The 20,880-nt window shown below is 46.5% G+C and overlaps 1 protein-coding gene across 5 annotated transcripts in view; it reads right to left on the bottom strand.

Annotated features, from left to right (window-relative positions):
• LOC105009368 (C-terminal-binding protein 2) overlaps positions 1–20,880 on the bottom strand; it is a 96,614-nt gene that overhangs the window by 3,480 nt on the left and 72,254 nt on the right. For 4 of the 5 annotated variants that reach the window (XM_034292611.1, XM_034292613.1, XM_034292614.1 and 1 more), the window contains 7 exons: positions 12,074–12,228; positions 9,976–10,120; positions 9,003–9,209; positions 7,410–7,624; positions 4,375–4,505; positions 3,747–3,874; positions 3,547–3,664 (listed from right to left, as the gene is read on the bottom strand). In XM_034292611.1, coding sequence (XP_034148502.1) covers positions 3,547–3,664; positions 3,747–3,874; positions 4,375–4,505; positions 7,410–7,624; positions 9,003–9,209; positions 9,976–10,120; positions 12,074–12,228 — 1,099 coding nt within the window. Of the gene's footprint in view, positions 1–993; positions 1,074–3,546; positions 3,665–3,746; positions 3,875–4,374; positions 4,506–7,409; positions 7,625–9,002; positions 9,210–9,975; positions 10,121–12,073; positions 12,229–20,880 lie in introns of all 5 variants that reach the window. The other variant, XM_034292610.1, reaches the window with a different exon arrangement.

Below are 20,880 nucleotides of genomic sequence, written 5' to 3'. Positions count from 1 at the left end.
CCATGACCATGACTCCATGACCATGTGAACGCAGAACACAACTGTACTAGGAATCTTGTCATGGGCACTACACCTACACCACTACACCTACACCACTACACCTACACCTACACCACCAACAACAACTACTGCTATGACACACTTCCTGTGTAAGAGACTAATACTACTACTACTACTACTGTTATGACACACTTCCTGTGTAAGAGACTAATACTACTACTGCTATGACACACTTCCTGTGTAAGAGACTAATACTACTACTACTATGACACACTTCCTGTGTAAGAGACTAATACTACTACTGTTATGACACACTTCTTGTGTAAGAGACTAATACTACTACTACTACGACACACTTCTTGTGTAAGAGACTAATACTACTACTACTACGACACACTTCCTCTGTAAGAGAATAATACTACAACTGCTATGACACACTTCTTGTGTAAGAGACTAATACTACTATTACTAATCACTTGTGGCCAGATTGGATGTGTCAGTCAGAGACTAGTATAATTACTGGTATTAACATTATTACACATGTCCTGTGGTCAGATTAGTAGTGCTACTACTGATCATCTCCTGTGGTCAGATTGTGTTTTACAGACCTGTACTAGTACTAAGTCGTCAGTCCGTTTCTGATTAACAGGATGGTTGGAAAAATAACTTCTGCTAGCTGGCAAAGTTACACCAAAAGTGTGAGCTGGTTGCAGCGTTCTAATCCGCCATGAGTGGCAAGGCAGATTAGGTCAGTAAATCTACACTGATGTTTTTCTATATTTGCGCAAGACATGGCTGTTCTAAATATGAGGTGTGTCTATTGTATATTTCTAAATTAGAAGGGCGATCAAAGCACACAGGTGTGAAAGAGGAAAGAAAGATAACCTACAGAATAAAATGCACAGACATGTTCTATTTCATCTATTTCTATGGTTCTATACATCCAGGCAGAAAAGGGTTTGCCCAGATGATCATCATCATCTGAATAGTTACCTGTTCCTGAGTGAATATTGTATTACATTTTGTCTTGAGGGGCACCAGTCGTTAGGGCGTGCAGAGTTTGGTTGGCTTGGCTGTGAGAGGAGGACAAGGAGGTGGACAGGCTGAGATCAACAGCCTGGGACGGATAAAAGTTCCAACCCTGCTCCTGTAGCTCTACCCTCATTCAGGTTTTAACCATAACCCTGCTCCTGTAGATCTACCCTCATTCAGGTTTTAACCATAACCCTGCTCCTGTAGCTCTACCCTCATTCAGGTTTTAACCATAACCCTGCTCCTGTAGCTCTACCCTCATTCAGGTTTTAACCATAACCCTGCTCCTGTAGCTCTACCCTCATTCAGGTTTTAACTCCAACCCTGCTCCTGGAAATCTGTCCTCATGTAGGTTTTAACTCCAACCCTGTTCCTGGAGATCTGTCCTCATGTAGGTTTTAACTCCAACCCGGTTCCTGGAGATCTGTCCTCATGTAGGTTTTAAATCCAACCCTGTCCTACAATGGTTGTGATGGTATTGTCATCATTTGTTTTGCAGAACAAAACCCAAGAAAGTATTAAATCCACGTGTTTGATGCCACCCCCGTCCAAATGATAAACAAACATGGATCCGTTGCTGTCTGCGTTTCACAGCTGTCCGCGTTTCACAGCTGTCCGCGTTTCACAGCTGTCCGCGTTTCACAGCTGTCCGCGTTTCACAGCTGTCCGCGTTTGAGAGGTCTGTCTAGTAGGGATGTCGATTGGACAAGATTTTACTATACAATTCGTATGTTATTATTAAAATAGTATTCAGTTAACCGAAAAGTATGTTTTTAAAAACGACCGATAAAACATCAGCGCTACCTCATTTCACGCGAAGCAGTGGGTGTAGTTCTCATATAACATTGGCTCAATGGCCGTTCTTAGGAGAAAAGAGCGAGCCCACGGGTGGAGGAACCAGAGTGGTAGACACGCAAAACTCGGCTACAGAACCATAAGACAATATTTATCAATACATAACAATGAGTTTATTGGATGGAGGATTCAAAAAGAGGATCGTTAGCTAAACTCCATCCATCCATCATCTTCCGCTTATACGGGGGCGGGTCGCGGGGGCAGCAGTCTAAGCAGGGATGCCCAGACTTCCCTCTCCCCAGATACTTCCTCCAGCTCTTCCGGGGGGACACCGAGGCATTCCCAGGCCAGCCGGGAGACATAGTCCCTCCAGCGTGTCCTAGGTCTTCCCCGGGGTCTCCTCCCGGTGGGACGGGACCGGAACACCTTCCCAGGAAGGCGTTCTGGAGGCATCCGAAACAGATGCCCATGCCACCTCAGCTGACCCCTCTCGATGTGGAGGAGCAGCGGCTCTACTCTGAGCTCCTCCCGGGTGACCGAGCTTCTCACCCTATCTCTAAGGGATCGCCCAGCCACCCTGCGGAGAAAGCTCATTTCGGCCTCCTGTATCTTGTCCTTTCGGTCATGACCCAAAGCTCATGACCATAGGTGAGAGTAGGAACGTAGATTTACTGGTAAATCGAGAGCTTCGCCTTGCGGCTCAGCTCTTTCTTCACCACGACAGACCGATACATCGACCGCGTTACTGCAGAAGCTGCACCAATCCGTCTGTCAATTAGCTAAACTGGCCAGCTATATGCTATTTGCTTAACTCACCGTTTTCTGCGCTCTCAACCGCCTTAGATTCCACAGCCTAGCTTTACGTAGCGTTTTGTGGTTAAATATATTCAATCTTCCCTTGAATTAGTTTTCATCCACTGGCTAACAGTAGGCTATGCTGTATATACTGCGTCATTCTGACTGACTGGGCCCAACCACACAACTACCGATTTGATAGACGATCTTAACGTGTGAAGGAGCGCATGTTATATGGTTTTTTTACCATGACATTTTTTAAATATCAAGGTACATCGTCATATATAAAAAATTGAGATTGGAATTTTAATAGTATTTATAAAAATTATATTCAGGTCTATTTATTTCATTCACGTCAAATAAGAACTCAAATACTAAATGAATTTCGGTTATTCGATTATTCAGCTTTCCATGCCCATCCCTACTGTCTGGGCCTCACAACTTTATTGCAAACAGGAAGTAGAACGGATGTTGACCTCCATGTTGGACTTTGATTGGAAGGGGGTGATGGCCCAAGCCAAATGGATGTGCTAATATCTTGGTCATTGCTGAGTGATGCAAACGATGCCCAATCACAGACGCAGTGCCATTACAACATTATTTGTGAACGAATGAAAAGGTCTAGTTCTTGGCCTACCTGTAGCACTGTAGTCTTGTAGTCTTCAACTGATCCTACGTACTAGTTAAATCAACATGTCTACTCTTAGTTTTCCACCAACAATGTATCTTGAACAGAATTTCTTGGTGCCCATAACTGATTTGTTTTTCATGACTGCCATATTGAAGAGTACAGTTATATCCAGGAATATCAAAATAATAAAGTTACAAATTTCAAACTAAGATCAATAAAATAAGATGCTGGGGGGGGGGGGGGGGGGGGGGGCAGCAGATGTTTCAGTTGTTGCTGTACTTCTACGTCAGTACCTGTAAGGGGCGCCGTTCAGCTCCGGGTGGACACCTTGCTGGTCTATGACGGCCCACTGTCCATTGGTCACAAAGAACTCCTTGTTCACACAGTTCCTCAGGCTGTCAGGAATACGGCCTGCATGGACGAGGGGAGGGGTTAACAGGAACAAGACACCGTGCCAGAAGATGACATGTGACAAAATGGGGGCGGGGCATACCAGTGATGGCTCTCCTGATCTCTGTGGCGGCTGCCTCTCTCATCTCCAGGGAGGCCTGTTCACTGTACCACGCCGTGTGTGGGGTGCAGATCAGGTTGGGGGCGTCCTTCAGGGGGCCGGCAGCAAAACTACAGCCCCCGGGGGGAGGGGGAGGAGAGAGCAAATGATTGACACGCATACTGCTCCGTCGTGCAGGCGTGTCCACCTGGAGTGTGACAACTCTTCAGGGACGACAGTGTTCATGATCACACACATGACTTTAGTCTGAAGTTCATTGAGGACAGATTCTTTTTTTTCAAACTGCAAAGGTTACTTCACCTTCATAGCCTATAAGCTGTTCAAAATGTTTTACTTTAAACCCTGATTTACCAACTGATACACCACTTTAATAACTAATTCACCAACTTATTAACTCAATGATTCCCCCATCTTACAGACTAATTGATTCACCTCCTTTTGGACTAACTGATTCACCTGTTTGTGTGGGTTACCATCCAGCTACCATCAACCTCCGATCTCCACAGTTACCACCCATTTCCATAGTTACCAGCTCATCTGTTCTGTTGGCCCCCTATGCAGCCGTATGACTCATGTTGTGTGTGTGTGTGTGTGTGTGTGTGTGTTTCACCTGAACGGCTCTGTCTCGTGCACGTCCAGGGCTGCTCCACGTATCCTTCCCTCCTTCAGGGCCTGAGCCAGGGCCTTCTCATCCACCAGCCCCCCCCGCGCCGCGTTCACCAGGAACGCCCCCTGACGCATCTGTGGGGGACAGAGAGCGATGGGGGGGAGAGAATGGGAGTAAAGTACAGTGAGATACAGGTAGATCAGTCCTTCATTCTGCTTTTTCTCCCTTGCCAGTTTTTTTGGGTGTTGAATTCATGACTGTGGCCTTGCCTCGTCCCAGCAGTCTCAGAAGAATCAAATATTGTGATGTGTGTCCTCTGGTTCACACTCCGCCAGGCCCTGTCTCTTCTGATTACGCGGCTCGCTCAACAACGAAGTTTACCAGAAGTAACGTGCTTGAAGGAGAGGGTGTCTCCAGCTAAACCACCACAATTTAGCATGGTGCTCTGCCAGTCCGTACCACCCTCTGCTGGGGACTCCCGGGGTCTTAGGCATGTCACAATAAGGATTACAACCCGGGTTGCAGCGACACAGTGTCTTAGAGCGCCAGGCCTCTTGGGAGGCCCTAATATCTATGGTTTTCTATAGAGAGAGACTAAGAGGGGGAACGGCTTTCAGTTGATCAGAAACACTAATATGTAGTTAGTCCTGAACATATCTCTGTCCCTGCTTGTAAGCATCTTGGTTCTGATGAGATGAGAAGCTGAAAATGTTTTTGTTGCCAGAGCAGCTGGGAGACCGCCCCACATGACACACCCAAGTCTGTTCCCATAGAGACGTCACATCTACAGCTGAGGGAAAAAAAGTGTTCTAGAACAGGGTTGCACGGTCAGTGCCACCTTCTACCCGACTGTCAGTAGTGATCCTCAGTTTCTGATCCATCTGGACTTGGCAGAATTCACTGTACATAATGGGTCCGTCCAAAATGGCAGCCTAATCCCTTTATAGTGCACAATTTATGAACAAAAGATTATGGTTGATACAGCATCTGTATAAGGCATCTGGTTTAAAAAAAAAAAAAAAAAAAAAAAACTGGTAGCATGAAACAAAACAAAAGTTTATTCAAATGAATGCTTAGAAGAAACTGTAATCTCTTAATCTTGACAAAAGCTAAAATCCAGGGCATGAAAAGCCCTCTCACTTTCAGCCATATTTGGTCTGTGCTTCAGTAACACACACTCACACAAAAAAAAAAAAGACATGCACTCACACACAAAAGAAAGCTTTTCTTAAAAGCTCAGGGCTGCAGCTTGCCAAACCTAGACAGAGAAAAGAGGAGAACATTTGGACTTTTTCATTTATGTTAAGAGTAGGAGATGGCAGCCGAGAGCCAACCAAACAGAAGGAGAGGAGTTCAGAACTAGGTTAAGTGCCTCCTTTCTATATGCCAACCTTCTGCTCAGACAACACTTCACATCTGAGAGCAGAAAGAAAGACAGAGGCAGAGAGAAAAGAGAGAGAAGGACAGAGATAATCAGCTATCAAAGACTACCAAAACCTGACGGATCCTCCAATCATAAATGACAGTCTAAAACCCAAAGACCCGTGATGTTGATGGAGCAGCCAGGGCACTGGAGAAGTCTGCTGCCTCCAACCTCATTCTAAGGTACTGGACTCAGAATTCATCTGTCTACTGTTTGCAGATCGTTTAGGCTTCAACCAGAGAGGGCCCTGAGGCAACACATGAATCTTCTGACCCCGGGCCCGGACTGTGAATTTTGGTAAGAAGACAATATTGATTTTCCAAACAAGGTCCAGAAGCCAGAACCACAAACATACATTCTACAGAGACACTGTTTCCCTGGAGCGACCAAAAAACCACGCCTACCTCAGCCTTAACATCATCACAACAGGTAACCAGCAGGGATGTGAAACATCTGAAAAACAAGGCAACACAAGCCTTCCACTACCATAAAAGAAACATAAAACTTGACATCCCAAATTCAATCTGGTGGTTTTGTTGCTCTTTTGCCAAACCAACAGATCCCACAGTGTCCCGGGACAAAAAACATAGTTAGTCCAAAACCATTCATTATAATATAAATTGTAATTGATTTAAATCAAAGAGGTGGCAGATTAAATAAATGTAATTCTCATCTTCTCCACCAGGTGGCAGAGTAAACACATCAGTGAATTTTTCATATTTTCCACCAGGTGGCAGGCTAGACAGGGGCCTGTAGTATTGTGTAGTATTTACACAGCTGAACCATGTTCCCTTGCTGTCTTTCCACCCCCCACTTTGAAGCCAGGAGGGCCCAGAAGATACATTTGCAGTTGCCGTGGGCTGGCACTAATTGTATCTGACAGAGCAGAGGAAAGAATTTGTTTCCAGCTTTGGTAAGCTTAAGACGAAAAACGCTGGGGATGATGTAGCCACTGTGTCTGTGGGCGTATCGAGGCAGAATCCGACAGCTAGTCCTTTCTCATCGGCTGAGTCCCGAATCACAGCCGACTGCTGGTTATCGCGCGCTACTTCGTCCAGAGACAACAGGCGAATGCACCTCTGGTGACGAAGTAACTCTGATCCATTTTACTGTAATGCTCTTTAGTAGGTGTGTGTGTGTGTGTGTGTGTATATATTAATGTTCAAGCTCCTCTTTCATGTACGGACTATTCCAGGACAGACGTTTGGGGGGGGGGGGGGGGGGGGGGCAAAAGAAAAGCAATGTAATCTCCTTTATTATGTAGACCTGTGTGGTAAACTCACCACTCTAACACCTCCAAACCCCACCACACTGGAAACAAAACTCTGCATCTTGATAGATGTACATGCTGGAACTTTTGAATTAATGTATATAATACACTACCCTCTCAAATGCCATTATCCTGCTCACCAATCATTGGATGTAGTTACATGTAGTCCACATCCAGGTCAATTCAATACTTTATGTAGTCAAGAAAAACAATGAACCCCCATGTTCCTGTTAGGCTGCATTAGGCTGTGTGGTAAAATCTGTTGATTAGGTGGTTGTGTTTGTCAGGTTGTACCTGTTTGATGGTGAAGTCGTTGATTAGGTGATTGTGTTTGTCAGTTTGTACCTGTTTGATGGTGAAGTCGTTGATTAGGTGGTGGTTGTGTTCGTTCAGGTTGCAGTGCAGAGAGACACAGTCGGACTGGTAGAGAAGGTCCTGGAGGGTGTAAACCCGCTGGACCCCCAGGGAACGCTCCAGGCCGTCCTGCAGGTACGGGTCGTAGAAGATGACGTTGAAGCCAAACACCTTGGCCCGCACTGCCACGGCCTGACCCGAACGCCCTGGGAGAGTCACCGAAACAATGTTTGATATTAGAATGTTATCATACTTTCATAATTAATATTTTTATTCAAACGGGCACCAGAGGAAAATGCACAGTGATTATTATTTGAAGTACAATAAAAATAGGATTGGGAAAAAAAAAGAAAGAAAAGCATGCCAAACAACCCTCCCCCCGCTCTGTCACCACCTCAACCCTGCTCCTCCGTCGCCACCATCCCACCCCCTCCTCCGCCACCCCCCCACCCGCCTCAAGTCCCCACACCACGGATAAAGGGGCACGCGGAGCAACTATGGGAACACAAAACGACCACTCCAAAGGCCCACAGCGGTCCTGTAGTGAAACTCTAGGTGGCCTGCTCTTCTAAAGCTGGGAGAACAAGGCACCGTGGTGCTCATGTGAATATCAATGTCTGCTTCACATTACGTAAAATGATTCAGACAACACGGAACATACCAGATGGAGGCGCCCTCCCTACGAGGTGTGACTGTACACTGGAAAGATCAGATCGGCAGACAGACAATGAAACACCTGGGCATAGTGTGTGTGTGTGTGTGTGTGTGTGTGTGTGTCTCCGTCTCCTGAGCGCAGCGGCAAGGTGGGGATGGCAACGGCGTGGAGCACAGAGTGGCTTTATCAGAAGGAGTGCACCTAGAGACTGAAGAGCTCTATTGATTCCTCTCAGAGTGGCAGCAGACTATCACTCTATCATTTACACCTCCCACTCAGCTGTACCCCTCCTCCTCCTCCTCTCCCTCCTCCTCCTCTCCCTCCCTTGTTCTGTCTTCTGTTCTACTGTCATGAGCCCAGTCCAGCGTGAGCCTCACGGCGCAGCTAGAGTTTCTGGTTGCTAGTGTGAATAGAAAATTGTATTTACATATTATGTAAATGTCATTTAAATGAAATTGTTGTCATGACAATGGTCTAAATAGGCTCTAAGGGCTTGTTCACATTGAGCTATTTTCCGAGACACATTGAAGAACACTCGTAACCTGATTATTTTGCTGTGTAAACGTGCAGATATTGATAGCTCAAGACGCCACCTTCTGAGGAGATTCATTCCAGAGTTCACATTTTTAATAGAGCCCCCGAGGAGTTTTGCAAATGTGAAGAAAATTCGATCGGAAATCTGTCAAGTTTCGGTGCAGTGCAAACACATGTCACTCGATTATCCCGCGACTGACGGCCACAATCCTGCGCAGTACGCCTCGATCACGTAAATTCAAACGCTGTGGAAATGCCTACGCTAAGAAAAGTCTATCTAGCGTTTTATTCCCTCGCTCTTCATGTAAACAAGCCCCAAGACAAAAACTCCAAATAGAGTCAGAGAGTGGAGAGAGAGATGGAGACGGAGGTCATGCACAAGCACATTTCCTCACCGAAACCGATGAGTCCGAGTGTTTCCCCGCGGATACGAGCGGCTCCAGACGCCACCTCCCGGATCTGCTCCACGCTCTGGACCCGCGTGCCCTCGCGGAGAGCCTGGTACAGCCATGTGTTTCGTCGGTACAGGTTGAGGATGTGACACATGGTGGAGTCGGCTGTCTCCTCTACGCAGGCCGAGGGGATGTTACACACTGCAATGCCTGGGGACACAGAACGCTGTCATCACAACACCGCGGTGCCATGCTTACTATGTCGTTTGTTTTGTTTGGTATGTTGTTTATCATGTTTACTTTGTTGATTATCACGTTTGCTATGCTATTTATAATGTTTACTATGTTGTTAATCATGTTCACTATGTAATTGATGATGTTTATTGTGTTGTTTATCATGTTTACTTTGTTGATTATCACGTTTGCTATGCTAGTTATAATGTTTACTATGTTGTTAATCATGTTCACTATGTTATTAATGATGTTTATTGTGTTGTTTATCATGTTTACTATGTTGTTTATCATGTTTTTTTTTGTTGTTTATCATGTTTGTTATGTTGGTTTTGTTTGTTTTGTCATTTATCATGTTTGCTTTATGTCTATGGAGAGAAATTAAAATGCTCAATTTATTTTTGTTATAGTTTGGGTAACGTAAGGAAATGTGGCCAAGAAGAGCCTGTTGATTGATTAAAACCTAAAAGGTGTTGAGACGAGGTAAGGCTTTGAGGTTCTCCCTAAGGCATGTGTTCAGTCTGTGGTGTTCAACAGCTGATGTCTGCCCTTGTTTTGGTCAATGAGACAGATCAAACCTTTCTGCATTGTGACCTCCCTTGGTCCTTCAGCACCCTCCTGATTCACACCCAGAAACCCACTGAAGCGTCCTCCCCAGCCACACCACACCGAGGTTTGCTGCTCAACACAGACTCATGTTTCAGAGGGTCTTTGTATTCCGGGGGGGGGGGCGGGGGGTACACACCCAGCTCTCCAGCAGCCTTGATGTCGATGTTGTCGTAGCCACTCCCAATGCGGATGATGATGCGTAGAGCCTTGAACTTCTCCAGATCTTCTCTGGTCAGAGTTATGGTATGGTACATCATAGCACCCACCGCCTCGTTAAGCACCTGAAGACACACACACACACACACACACACACACACGGTTAGGAGTCAGGAAGACAAAACATTTGCCTACCCTTGTGGGGACCCCAAACTTTTTCCCATTTAAAATCATCAACATGTTTGGGTGTGTGCGCTCAACATCCAATATACCACTTCACAAAAATCACTCCAAGCTTCAAAAAAATAAGAGGCTGCACAATATTCGCTCTGTAAATTAAATCAGAAACAACATTTAAAATGTGTAACTTAAAAAACACTAGGTTTGTAATTAGGTTAGCATACCGTTTTAAAGTAGCCTATCCGAGAAGACGCACACATTAAAGCAGCGTGTTATAGACTCCGCCCACTAAGATAGGGGTGATGGAACAAACTAAATGCTGAATCTATTGTCCGTTAATATAAGATAAATAAATCAATGTAAGACAAAAATGTTGTGCATGGTTTACATCTTCTCTCCCTTTCTCCTTTCTTTTTCTCCTTTCTTTGTCTGTTGTAATCCTCTCTCCTTCTGTCTCTCATTACTCTCTGATTACCCCGGCCATCGGCATTTTGCCAAAAGGGTTTGTGATTAGCCATAGAGCTGGAGACCAAGGCCTCTGCTGACAGGACTGACTAGGCCAATAAAATAGTTTGGGAGCAAAAATTGTCTCTGAGCGTTTAGTGAAACGGAAAGTGTGACCTAATCTCTCAGTTTTTCCCCCATTCACAGTCCACACACACACACACACACACACGCACACACACACACACACACACGCTGGAGCCATGTAGCGGTTGAGAAGTATCATTTGTGACTTCTGGGGCTGTGGACTGTGTGTATTCGGTTCAGACTACATGGCTTCCTGAGGTGGGATGGTATAACTATGAGGTCATCCCAGCGGACGGATGTGTGTCAGCAGCTCTGCTGTCTCAAAGACAGCCTTTTCATTTTCATATGGAACCCAAATGTGAATCCACAACGGCTCACTGGCTATCAGATCCTGCTTGAATGTGTGTGTTTGTGTGGTACTGTGCAAAAGTCTTAGGCACCCTAAAGTCCAACTAAAGTCCTTCATTTTAATATTAAGTGTTTAAATTTAAAAACACACACACACACACATATATATAATACATATAGATACATAAATATATATATTTATTACATTTATTCTGGAGCTGTATGTCTATATACAGTGGATATAAAAAGTCTACACACCCTTGTTAAAATGCCAGGTTCTTGTGATGTAAAAGAATGAGACAAAGATAAATCATGTCAGAACTGTTTCCACCTTTAATGTGACCTATAACGTGAACAGTTCAACTGAAAAACAAACTGAAATCTTTGAGGGGGAACATCATTATTAGGGGTTCTCCAGCTCCTCCTACACGCAAGAAACCCATTTTCCTCCAGCACCCATATGGACCCATATGGTTTTACGCCATTCTGAATTTCCATGTTCCTCCAGGATGTAATTATGAATCTCCGCTATGTAAGTCTAGCTGGAGTTTTGGTTGGCCTAGAGGTGGCACTGTTGTAAGCATTATCCTGTCATTATTTCTAATGTTTAGGAACATGGGAGCTAATTACGAGGAGAGGTATTTTATTTTAATCATGTTTTAATTCAACGGTAGAGCGACAACCCTCTGTGTCTGGCTGCAGGACAGCGTCTTATAGACCAGAGGGAATGGATCTTTATGGAAATTCACTCATCTCCTTCCCACGACCTGTAACCATCCCACAGAAAGACGAGGCTTGGTGAAGACACAAGCCCTCCCATCTATATAGAGTCGTTTAGATTCACATTTCCCAGACTCCCTGCAGCGGTGTTCCACTCAGTATAAACAGCACTAAACAGCCACTACAGCAGACACAGAGGCAATATAATTACCCAGACTGCCCTACTCTCTCCCTCCCACTGCCTCCCTCCCTTCCTCTGTCTCCCTCCCTCCCCCCCTCTGTGCGCGCGCGTGTAATACCTTCTCGTGGATCTCCTGTGTGGACTGGGCGTCGCAGAAGGCGACGGTGGCCAGGTCTTTGAGGATGGGCATCTCCACGGTGCAGTCGCGTCCGTCCAGCAGGGCCACCAGGGGGCGTGGGTGCATCGGTCCGTTCATGATCTGGGGCCGGATACCTGCCGAGACGGAGGGAGACGGGAATGGTCACTAGCTTTTCCAGGTTTCAACACAACGCTGTTCCCGTCGCGCACCGAACGCAGAGCAGAGCAGACCGCGTCGTACAGTCGCCACAGTCTTCAGACAGACTTCCTATGTGACATCAGGAGAGCAGCAGGTCCGCAGAGCAGCATTTGGGATGGATCGGTGCTGTCCGACCAGACTGACGGTGTGTCTGTCTGCACTAGTAAACCGTGGTGGTCAACCCAGAGGTCATCTGGAACGTCTCAAAACAGACTCCAGGGTAGATATTTCTGTGTGTGTCAGCTGTGTTTGTATGTGTGTATGTGTGTGTATGTGTGTGTGTGGCTCAGGAGGTTACAGTAGCTGGCAGTAGTCAGGCTAAGCTAACAAACAGCTCAATAAATCAATGTTCAGACTCAACACTGGATTAGATGGACAGCAACAGCTTCCTCCCCATGTTTCTCACTTCCTGAAGTCTGCCTCCCCATGTCTCTCACTTCCAGAAGTCTGCCTCCCCATGTCTCTCACTTCCTGAAGTCTGCCTCCCCATGTCTCTCACTTCCTGAAGTCTGCCTCCCCATGTCTCTCACTTCCTGATGTCTGCCTCCCCATGTCTCTCACTTCCTGATGTCTGCCTCCCCATGTCTCTCACTTCCTAGTTCCCCATGTCTCTCACTTCCTGAAGTCAGCTTCCCCATGTCTCTCACTTCCTGATATCTGCCTCCCCATGTCTCTCACTTCCTGGTTCCCTGTGTCTCTCACTTCCTGATGTCTGCCTCCCCATGTCTCTCACTTCCTGAAGTCTGCCTTCCCATGTCTCTCACTTCCTGGTTCCCTGTGTCTCTCACTTCCTAAAGTCTGCCTCCCCATGTCTCTCACTTCCTGAAGTCTGCCTCCCCATGTCTCTCACTCCCTGGTTCCCTGTGTCTCTCACTTCCTGAAGTCTGCCTCCCCATGTCTCTCACTTCCTGATGTCTGCCTTCCCATGTCTCTCACTTCCTGGTTCCCCATGTCTCTCACTTCCTGATGTCTGCCTCCCCATGTCTCTCACTTCCTGAAGTCTGCGTTCCCATGTCTCTCACTTCCTGGTTCCCTGTGTCTCTCACTTCCTAAAGTCTGCCTCCCCATGTCTCTCACTTCCTGAAGTCTGCCTCCCCATGTCTCTCACTTCCTGGTTCCCTGTGTCTCTCACTTCCTGAAGTCTGCCTCCCCATGTCTCTCACTTCCAGAAGTCTGCCTTCCCATGTCTCTCACTTCCTGAAGTCTGCCTTCCCATGTCTCTCACTTCCTGAAGTCTGCCTCCCCATGTCTCTCACTTCCTGAAGTCTGCCTCCCCATGTCTCTCACTTCCTGAAGTCTATCTCCCCAAGTCTCTCATTGCCTCCAGTAAAAAGAGCTGCTGAAGAGAGCAGAAAAGGCCTCCCGCACAACCTAGTGACCTCCTCAACCCTCCTCACCCAATAACATGTCTCACCAGAGAGACAGACAGCCATACTGCTCACCCAACAACTCGTCACCCTGGAGAGAAAGACAGCTATACTGCTCACCAAACAACTCGTCACCCTGGAGAGACAGACAGCTATTCTGTTTACCCAACGTATCACCCTGGAGAGACAGACATTTTTTCTGTTTACCCAACGTGTCACACTGGAGAGACAGACAGCTATACTGCTCACCAAACAACTCGTCACCCTGGAGAGAAAGACAGCTATTCTGTTTACCCAACGTATCACCCTGGAGAGACAGACAGCTATTCTGTTTACCCAACGTGTCACACTGGAGAGACAGACAGCTATACTCCTCACCAAACAACTCGTCACCCTGGAGAGACAGACAGCTATTCTGTTTACCCAACATGTCACACTGGAGAGACAGACAGCTATACTCTTCACCCAACAACACCTTGTTAACAATGTTAACAAGCTGCTACACTAAAGGGCCATTAATATTCATGCTGCCCCCCCCAGAACCCCCCCACCCCCGCCCCTTCTGGGTTATCTGCTAGGCCAGGTTGGTCTCCTGGGCTTGTCACTAAGATCTGTATCTCAGTTTGGATTACTATACAGCTGAGCTCTACCATCAGGGAGGAAGGGATACAGGTGCTGACATCATCCTCTAGAGGTGTGTGTGTGTGTGTGTGTGTGTGTCTTTGTGATCACATGCTACCTCTCTCTTGTATAGGGATCTGCAAGGACAGAGAAGTCAGATTAAGGAAGATGAAGATGAGATTAAGAGATTTAAAATGTGGAGGAAAAAAGCACAATAACATCTCTCATGGACACAGATGAGAAATGAGAAATAAAACAGAAAATCGAGAGATAAAAAAATAAAACGCCAATCCAGTAGCAATGTCTTTCTGGTCCATCTCTCCCTTTATTTCACGGCTCCTTCCTTTCTGCTTTTGCCATCTATTGTCATGGTGATGGTACCACACACTTTAATTCGTTCAGTGTACGGACCACATCTAATCCAGGAGCAGAGATTGGAAACACTCAGGTACACCTCAAATACCTCCACTGTCCCTGTCTTTTCTACAAAACCCTTTGTTCACACACAGGACCTCTGCTCCTACTGAAAACAGGTGACAGAGGCTTCTGAGAACACGGACACCGATTGGCTGATCTTCCAGAGGAAGACAGTGATTGGCAGTGGCCTGGAGACAGGCTGCTCCTGAGTTTTCAGGTTCCCATGGCGATGAAGGAGACGGGGTTTCCATTCACAACACTGCACTTCAGAGGACACAACATGAGTGTGTGTTTAGAAGTGTGTCTGAGAGAAGTTGTACGCTCAGTCAGCCTGGCGGAGCTCCACCCCCTCACACCCCTAAGATAATACAATAACCAGTGAAGTAGCCTATCATTTACCAAGAAGGAGAGGGGAGGAGAGAGGAGAGAGATAGGACAGATGGAAATTGAGAGATTGGAAAGGGAGGTGTGGGGAAGGAGGTCTGAACCTGTGACTCACCTTCCCTGACCTTAGTTGACCACAGTTATCTATTAGAAGAGTTGTCTCTGTCCATCTCCTCCTCTCTAAAATCTATCCATCTCCTCCTCTCTAAAATATATCCATCTCCTCTCTGTCCATCTCCTCTTCACTGTCCATCTATCTATCCCTTAATCCTTTGTCAACTGAGTTGTCAGTTCAATACAATACATTGTATTGTATTTCAATAAATTGAAATGGAAAAAAGTAGTTCACTTCTGTACACTGTCAAAGTCTAAATAAAATAACAGTCAGATCAATGGCAAAACAGGCAATGATAATGATAATAAAATGAAACCATTTACATTATTAACAACAGTTTCTACAGTAACAATAGTAAGTAATGATAATCGGACTATAATTTTATATTAAAATAGTAGGATCCCAGAGTTGAAATGACTAAGAGGCCTTGGGGAATGCTGGTGGATGCTGGGGGATTCTGGGGGATGCTGGGGAATGGCCGGGAATTCTAGGGGATGCTGGGACTTGACTTGAAAAACCAAACTAATTACATCACTGGCCATCCATCAGATGACTAGTCTCCATTACCAGGTTGAGCTCATGGAATCGGTACGTTGTCTATTTCTTCTGCAGTTGTCTACCAGACACAGTGGTCAGAACAACCACTCTCTGTCCACCTAAATCTCCCCTTCTTTCCCTCACTGAATTGAAAGGGGTGTTATTGGAATATGTTAAAATATGTTCACATTGCAAGTGGAACAGATGAACAGATCACAGATTAACAGATCAGATTAACAGATCACAGATTAACTATAAACAGCTGACAATCATTTGACAGTTTCAAATATTAAGAATAAAAAAAAAAGAAACATCAGTTTGGATCAGTATAGTTCGTTAGTCGTCTTCTAAATAAAATATAGGCTGTAAATTAAGAAAAAAAAGGTTACAAATAAATTCAACAACTGCACTTTCCCCTGCCCCTTCGACCTGTCCTGTCCAAGGGATGTAGAAACAGCAATGACTGAGCTCTCCTTTTATGAAACCATTCATCAATTAACCCTTCGCAGACAACAAGTTAGCCAGATAGCCAGCCAATCAGACAGTCAGCTAGTACATCAATCAGTCAGTCAACCAGTCAGCAAGCCAGCCAGTCAGCCAACCAGTGAGTCAGTGAGCAAGCCAGTCAGTCAATTAGCCACTTAGTCAACCAGTCAGTCACTGAGCCTGCCAGCCAGCCAGTCAGTCAGTCAGTAAGCCAGCCAGCCAACGAGTCAGTCAGCCAGCCAGACAGTCAACCAGTCAGTCGGCCAGCCAGACAGTCAACCAGTCAGTCAGTCAACCAGCCAGACATGCAACCAGTCAGTCAGTCAGCCAGAAAATCAACCAGTCAGTCAGTGGCAACAAAAACAATGAGGACAGAGATAGACTGGCAGAGGAAGGTTGTGTGAGGACAGTTTCCATGTCGTTCTGCTATGAGGATAAGATAAGAGGAAAAAGGGGAGGAGAGAGAGGGGAGGAGAGAGGATAGGGGAGGAGAGAGTGGAGAGAGAGGGGAGAAGAGAGGATAGGGGAGGAGAGAGGTGAGGGGAGAAGGGAAAGGGGAGGAGAGAGGTGAGGGAAAGAGGGGAAGAGAGAGCACAAGAGCGGAAAAGAGAGGGGAGAGGGAAGGAGAGAAGAAAGGGGAGGAGAGGGGAGGAGAAAGGAGATGGACAGGAAAAAGGAGGAGAGCCAGGGAGGGGAGTGTTGTGTTGTAGAGGAGGTGGGAGGAGAGAGGTTGTCTCTGTGGGTTAACTGGAGGTCAGGAGAGCATGCAGGCTTTAACAACTATTCCACCAACAGCTGCCTGCTGGTTACCTAGCAACCTCAGGCTGCCACTGTCTGGCCACTCACTCCATGACAACAGCCTCAGAGACAGACTGATTGGCTGACTGATTGACTTACTTGACTGCCTTACTGGGTGACTAACTAATTTACTGGCATTCTTGTCTGCCTGGCCATTTGTGTGCTGTCTACTGACCAGTCCCACCATGAGATAATGTCCACTAGATTACAGTGCAGTGACCACTGTGATAATGTCAACTAGATCACAGTGCAGTGACCACTGTGATAATGTCCACTAGATTACAATGAAGGACCACTGTGATAATGTCCACTAGATTACAGTGCAGTGATCACTGTGATAATATCCTTCAGATTACAGTGAAGTGACCACTGTGATAATGTCCACTAGATCACAGAGCAGTGACCACTGTGATAATGTCCATAAGAATACAGTGCAGTGACCACTGTGATAATGTCCACTAGATCACAGAGCAGTGACCACTGTGATAATGTCCATAAGAATACAGTGCAGTGACCACCATGATACTGTCCACTAGATTACAGTGTAGTGACCACTGTGATAATGTAATTTAGATTTCTGTGCAGTGACCACTGTGATAATATATACTAGATTACAGTGCAGTGACCACAGTGAAAAAGTCCACTAGATTACAGTGCAGTGACCACTGTGATAATGTCAACTAGATCACAGTGCAGTGACCACTGAGATAATGTCCACTAGATTACAGTCCAGTGACCACAGTGATAACGTCCACTAGATTACAGTGCAGTGACCACGGTGATAATGTCAACTAGATCACAGTGCAGTGACCACGGTGATAATGTCAACTAGATCACAGTGCAGTGACCACGGTGATAATGTCGACTACATTACATTGTACTTAAAAAAACTGTATTTTCTCTTTACTTCTGGCGCGAGCACACACCCAAACATCCAAACACCCAAACACAGTGGGATGAGGTGTTTTGGTGGCAGTCGCTCAACCACAGAACAATACTACCCAGACCCACAGAACAATACCACCCAGACCCACAGAACAATACCACCCAGACCCACAGAACAATACAACCCAGACCCACAGAACAATACAACCCAGACCCACAGAACAATACCACCCAGACCCACAGAACAATACAACCAAGACCCACAGAACAATACCACCCAGACCCACATGACAATACTACCCAGACCCACAGAACAATACCACCCAGACCCACAGAACAATACTACCCAGACCCACATGACAATACCACTCAGACCCACAGAACAATACAACCCAGACCCACATGACAATACCACCTAAACCCAGAGAACAATACAACCAAGACCCACAGAACAATACAACCCAGACCCACAGAACAATACCACCCAGACCCACAGAACAATACCACCCAGACCCACAGAACAATACCACCCAGACCCACAGAACAATACAACCAAGACCCACAGAACAATACTACCCAGACCCACATGACAATACTACCCAGACCCACAGAACAATACCACCCAGACCCACAGAACAATACTACCCAGACCCACATGACAATACTACCCAGACCCACATGACAATACTACCTAGACCCAGAGAACAATACTACCCAGACCCACATGACAATACTACCTAGACCCAGAGAACAATACTACCCAGACCCACATGACAATACCACCTAGACCCAGAGAACAATACTACCCAGACCCACATGACAATACTACCTAGACCCAGAGAACAATACTACCCAGACCCACATGATAATACTACCTAGACCCAGAGAACAATACTACCCAGACCCACATGACAATACTACCTAGACCCAGAGAACAATACTACCCAGACCCACATGACAATACTACCTAGACCCAGAGAACAATACTACCCAGACCCACATGACAATACTACCTAGACCCAGAGAACAATACTACCCAGACCCACATGACAATACTACCTAGACCCAGAGAACAATACTACCCAGACCCACATGACAATACTACCTAGACCCAGAGAACAATACTACCCAGACCCACATGACAATACTACCTAGACCCAGAGAACAATACTACCCAGACCCACATGACAATACTACCCAGACCCACATGACAATACTACCTAGACCCAGAGAACAATACTACCCAGACCCACATGACAATACTACCCAGACATCACAGAGTACACATCCGGATCACACAGCACACATCCGGATCACACAGCACACATCCAGAAGAGAAAACAGGACACATGCTCCTTGCCTGTAAACTGTTGCCTCCACATCCTTCTGCTCAGTCACTACACATGGATGCAACATAGAGGACCGATACGCAACCCAACGGAAGACAAGAGGAGAGGAAGACGCTGCGTTCCTGCCCAGAGGGGCACTCTGTCCCCTCCTCTCCCTCCTCTCCCTCCTCTCCCTCCTCCCCACAGTCCCCTGCTGGTCAGGAGAGAGCATTCACTCAGCATCAGAGCACAGTCAACCCTGGCCAGAAGTCAGTCTTAGCACAGCCTTGTCACTTTGAGCACAGGGAACAGCTCGATGCGCGCGCATACACACACACACACACACACACACACACACACACAAACACACACACACTCCAACACACGCACACAGGAAGAAAGGCAAGCCGCTTAGCGAACGGATAGTTGCAGGTCAGAGAGAGAAAAGCTTTTGTCCTTTTTTTTTTTCTCTCCCAGGAAGCAAGAAGGCTGGTGAGTTTGCCGGGCGGAAAAAAGCCTTTAGAGACGAGCCGTGTTACAATTGCTACACAACTGCTTCCTTTACTGTCAACCACTTAGTACCAGCCCCCCCTGTGTCTCCCCCCGTGTCTCCCCCCTTTCTCTCCGTCTCTTCCCCCTGCATTTTCCTGTCTCTCTCTTTCCCTGTCTCTCTCTACCCCCCCAGCTCTCTTTTCCTCTCTCCCTGTCTCTGTGTAACCCCCCCCCCCCATTCTCCCGCTCCATCCCTCTCTCTCTTAATCCCTGTCTTTCAGCTATTAAAACCAGGAAAGCGATACACAGACCAGAGTTAAAGCAGAGGGAATAGATCCTGTATAGAGTCAGCCCATAATGCTCTGTGCTTTCCTACAAGTCATTGTGTAAGCGATTTGCTTCATGAACTTACCACACACACACACACACACACACACACACACACAGACATGCTCAGACACGCACCTTTCCTTAATGTTCATTTACCTTCCTCCTCCTTCCTCTCCTCCTCTCCCTCCTCCTTCCTCTCCTCCTCTCCCTCTTCCTTCCTCTCCTCTTCTCCATCCTCCTTCCTCTCCTCCACCCTCTCTTCCTTCCTCTCCTCCTCCCTCATCTTCCCTCTCTTTGCCTCCCTCATCTTCCCCTCTCCCTCTCTTTCGGTCTCACCTCTTTTTTTATTCCTTGTGGTTGAAGCTTTGTGGTGATCACACACCTGTTTTTCTGTCTGTCAAATAAACAAGAATGTCAAGAATGTTGTAAAAAAAACAGTCTGAACTAAACCAGAACCAGAACCACCCTCCATCAGGACCACAGAGTCTCAACTAAACCAGAACCACCCTCCATCAGGACCACAGAGTCTCAACTAAACCAGAACCAGAACCACCCTCCATCAGGACCACAGAGTCTCAACTAAACCAGAACCAGAACCACCCTCCATCAGGACCACAGAGTCTCAACTAAACCAGAACCAGAACCACCCTCCATCAGGACCACAAAGTTTGGACTAAACCAGAACCATCTTCCATCAGGACCACAGAGTCTGGACTAAACCAGAACCATCCTCCATCAGGACCACAGAGTCTCAACTAAACCAGAACCAGAACCACCCTCCATCAGGACCACAGAGTCTGGACTAAACCAGAACCATCCTCCATCAGG

Source organism: Esox lucius, chromosome 6, assembly GCF_011004845.1.
Source record: "Esox lucius isolate fEsoLuc1 chromosome 6, fEsoLuc1.pri, whole genome shotgun sequence".
Lineage (NCBI taxonomy): Eukaryota > Metazoa > Chordata > Actinopteri > Esociformes > Esocidae > Esox > Esox lucius.
This window is presented reverse-complemented; position numbering and strand designations above follow the sequence as displayed.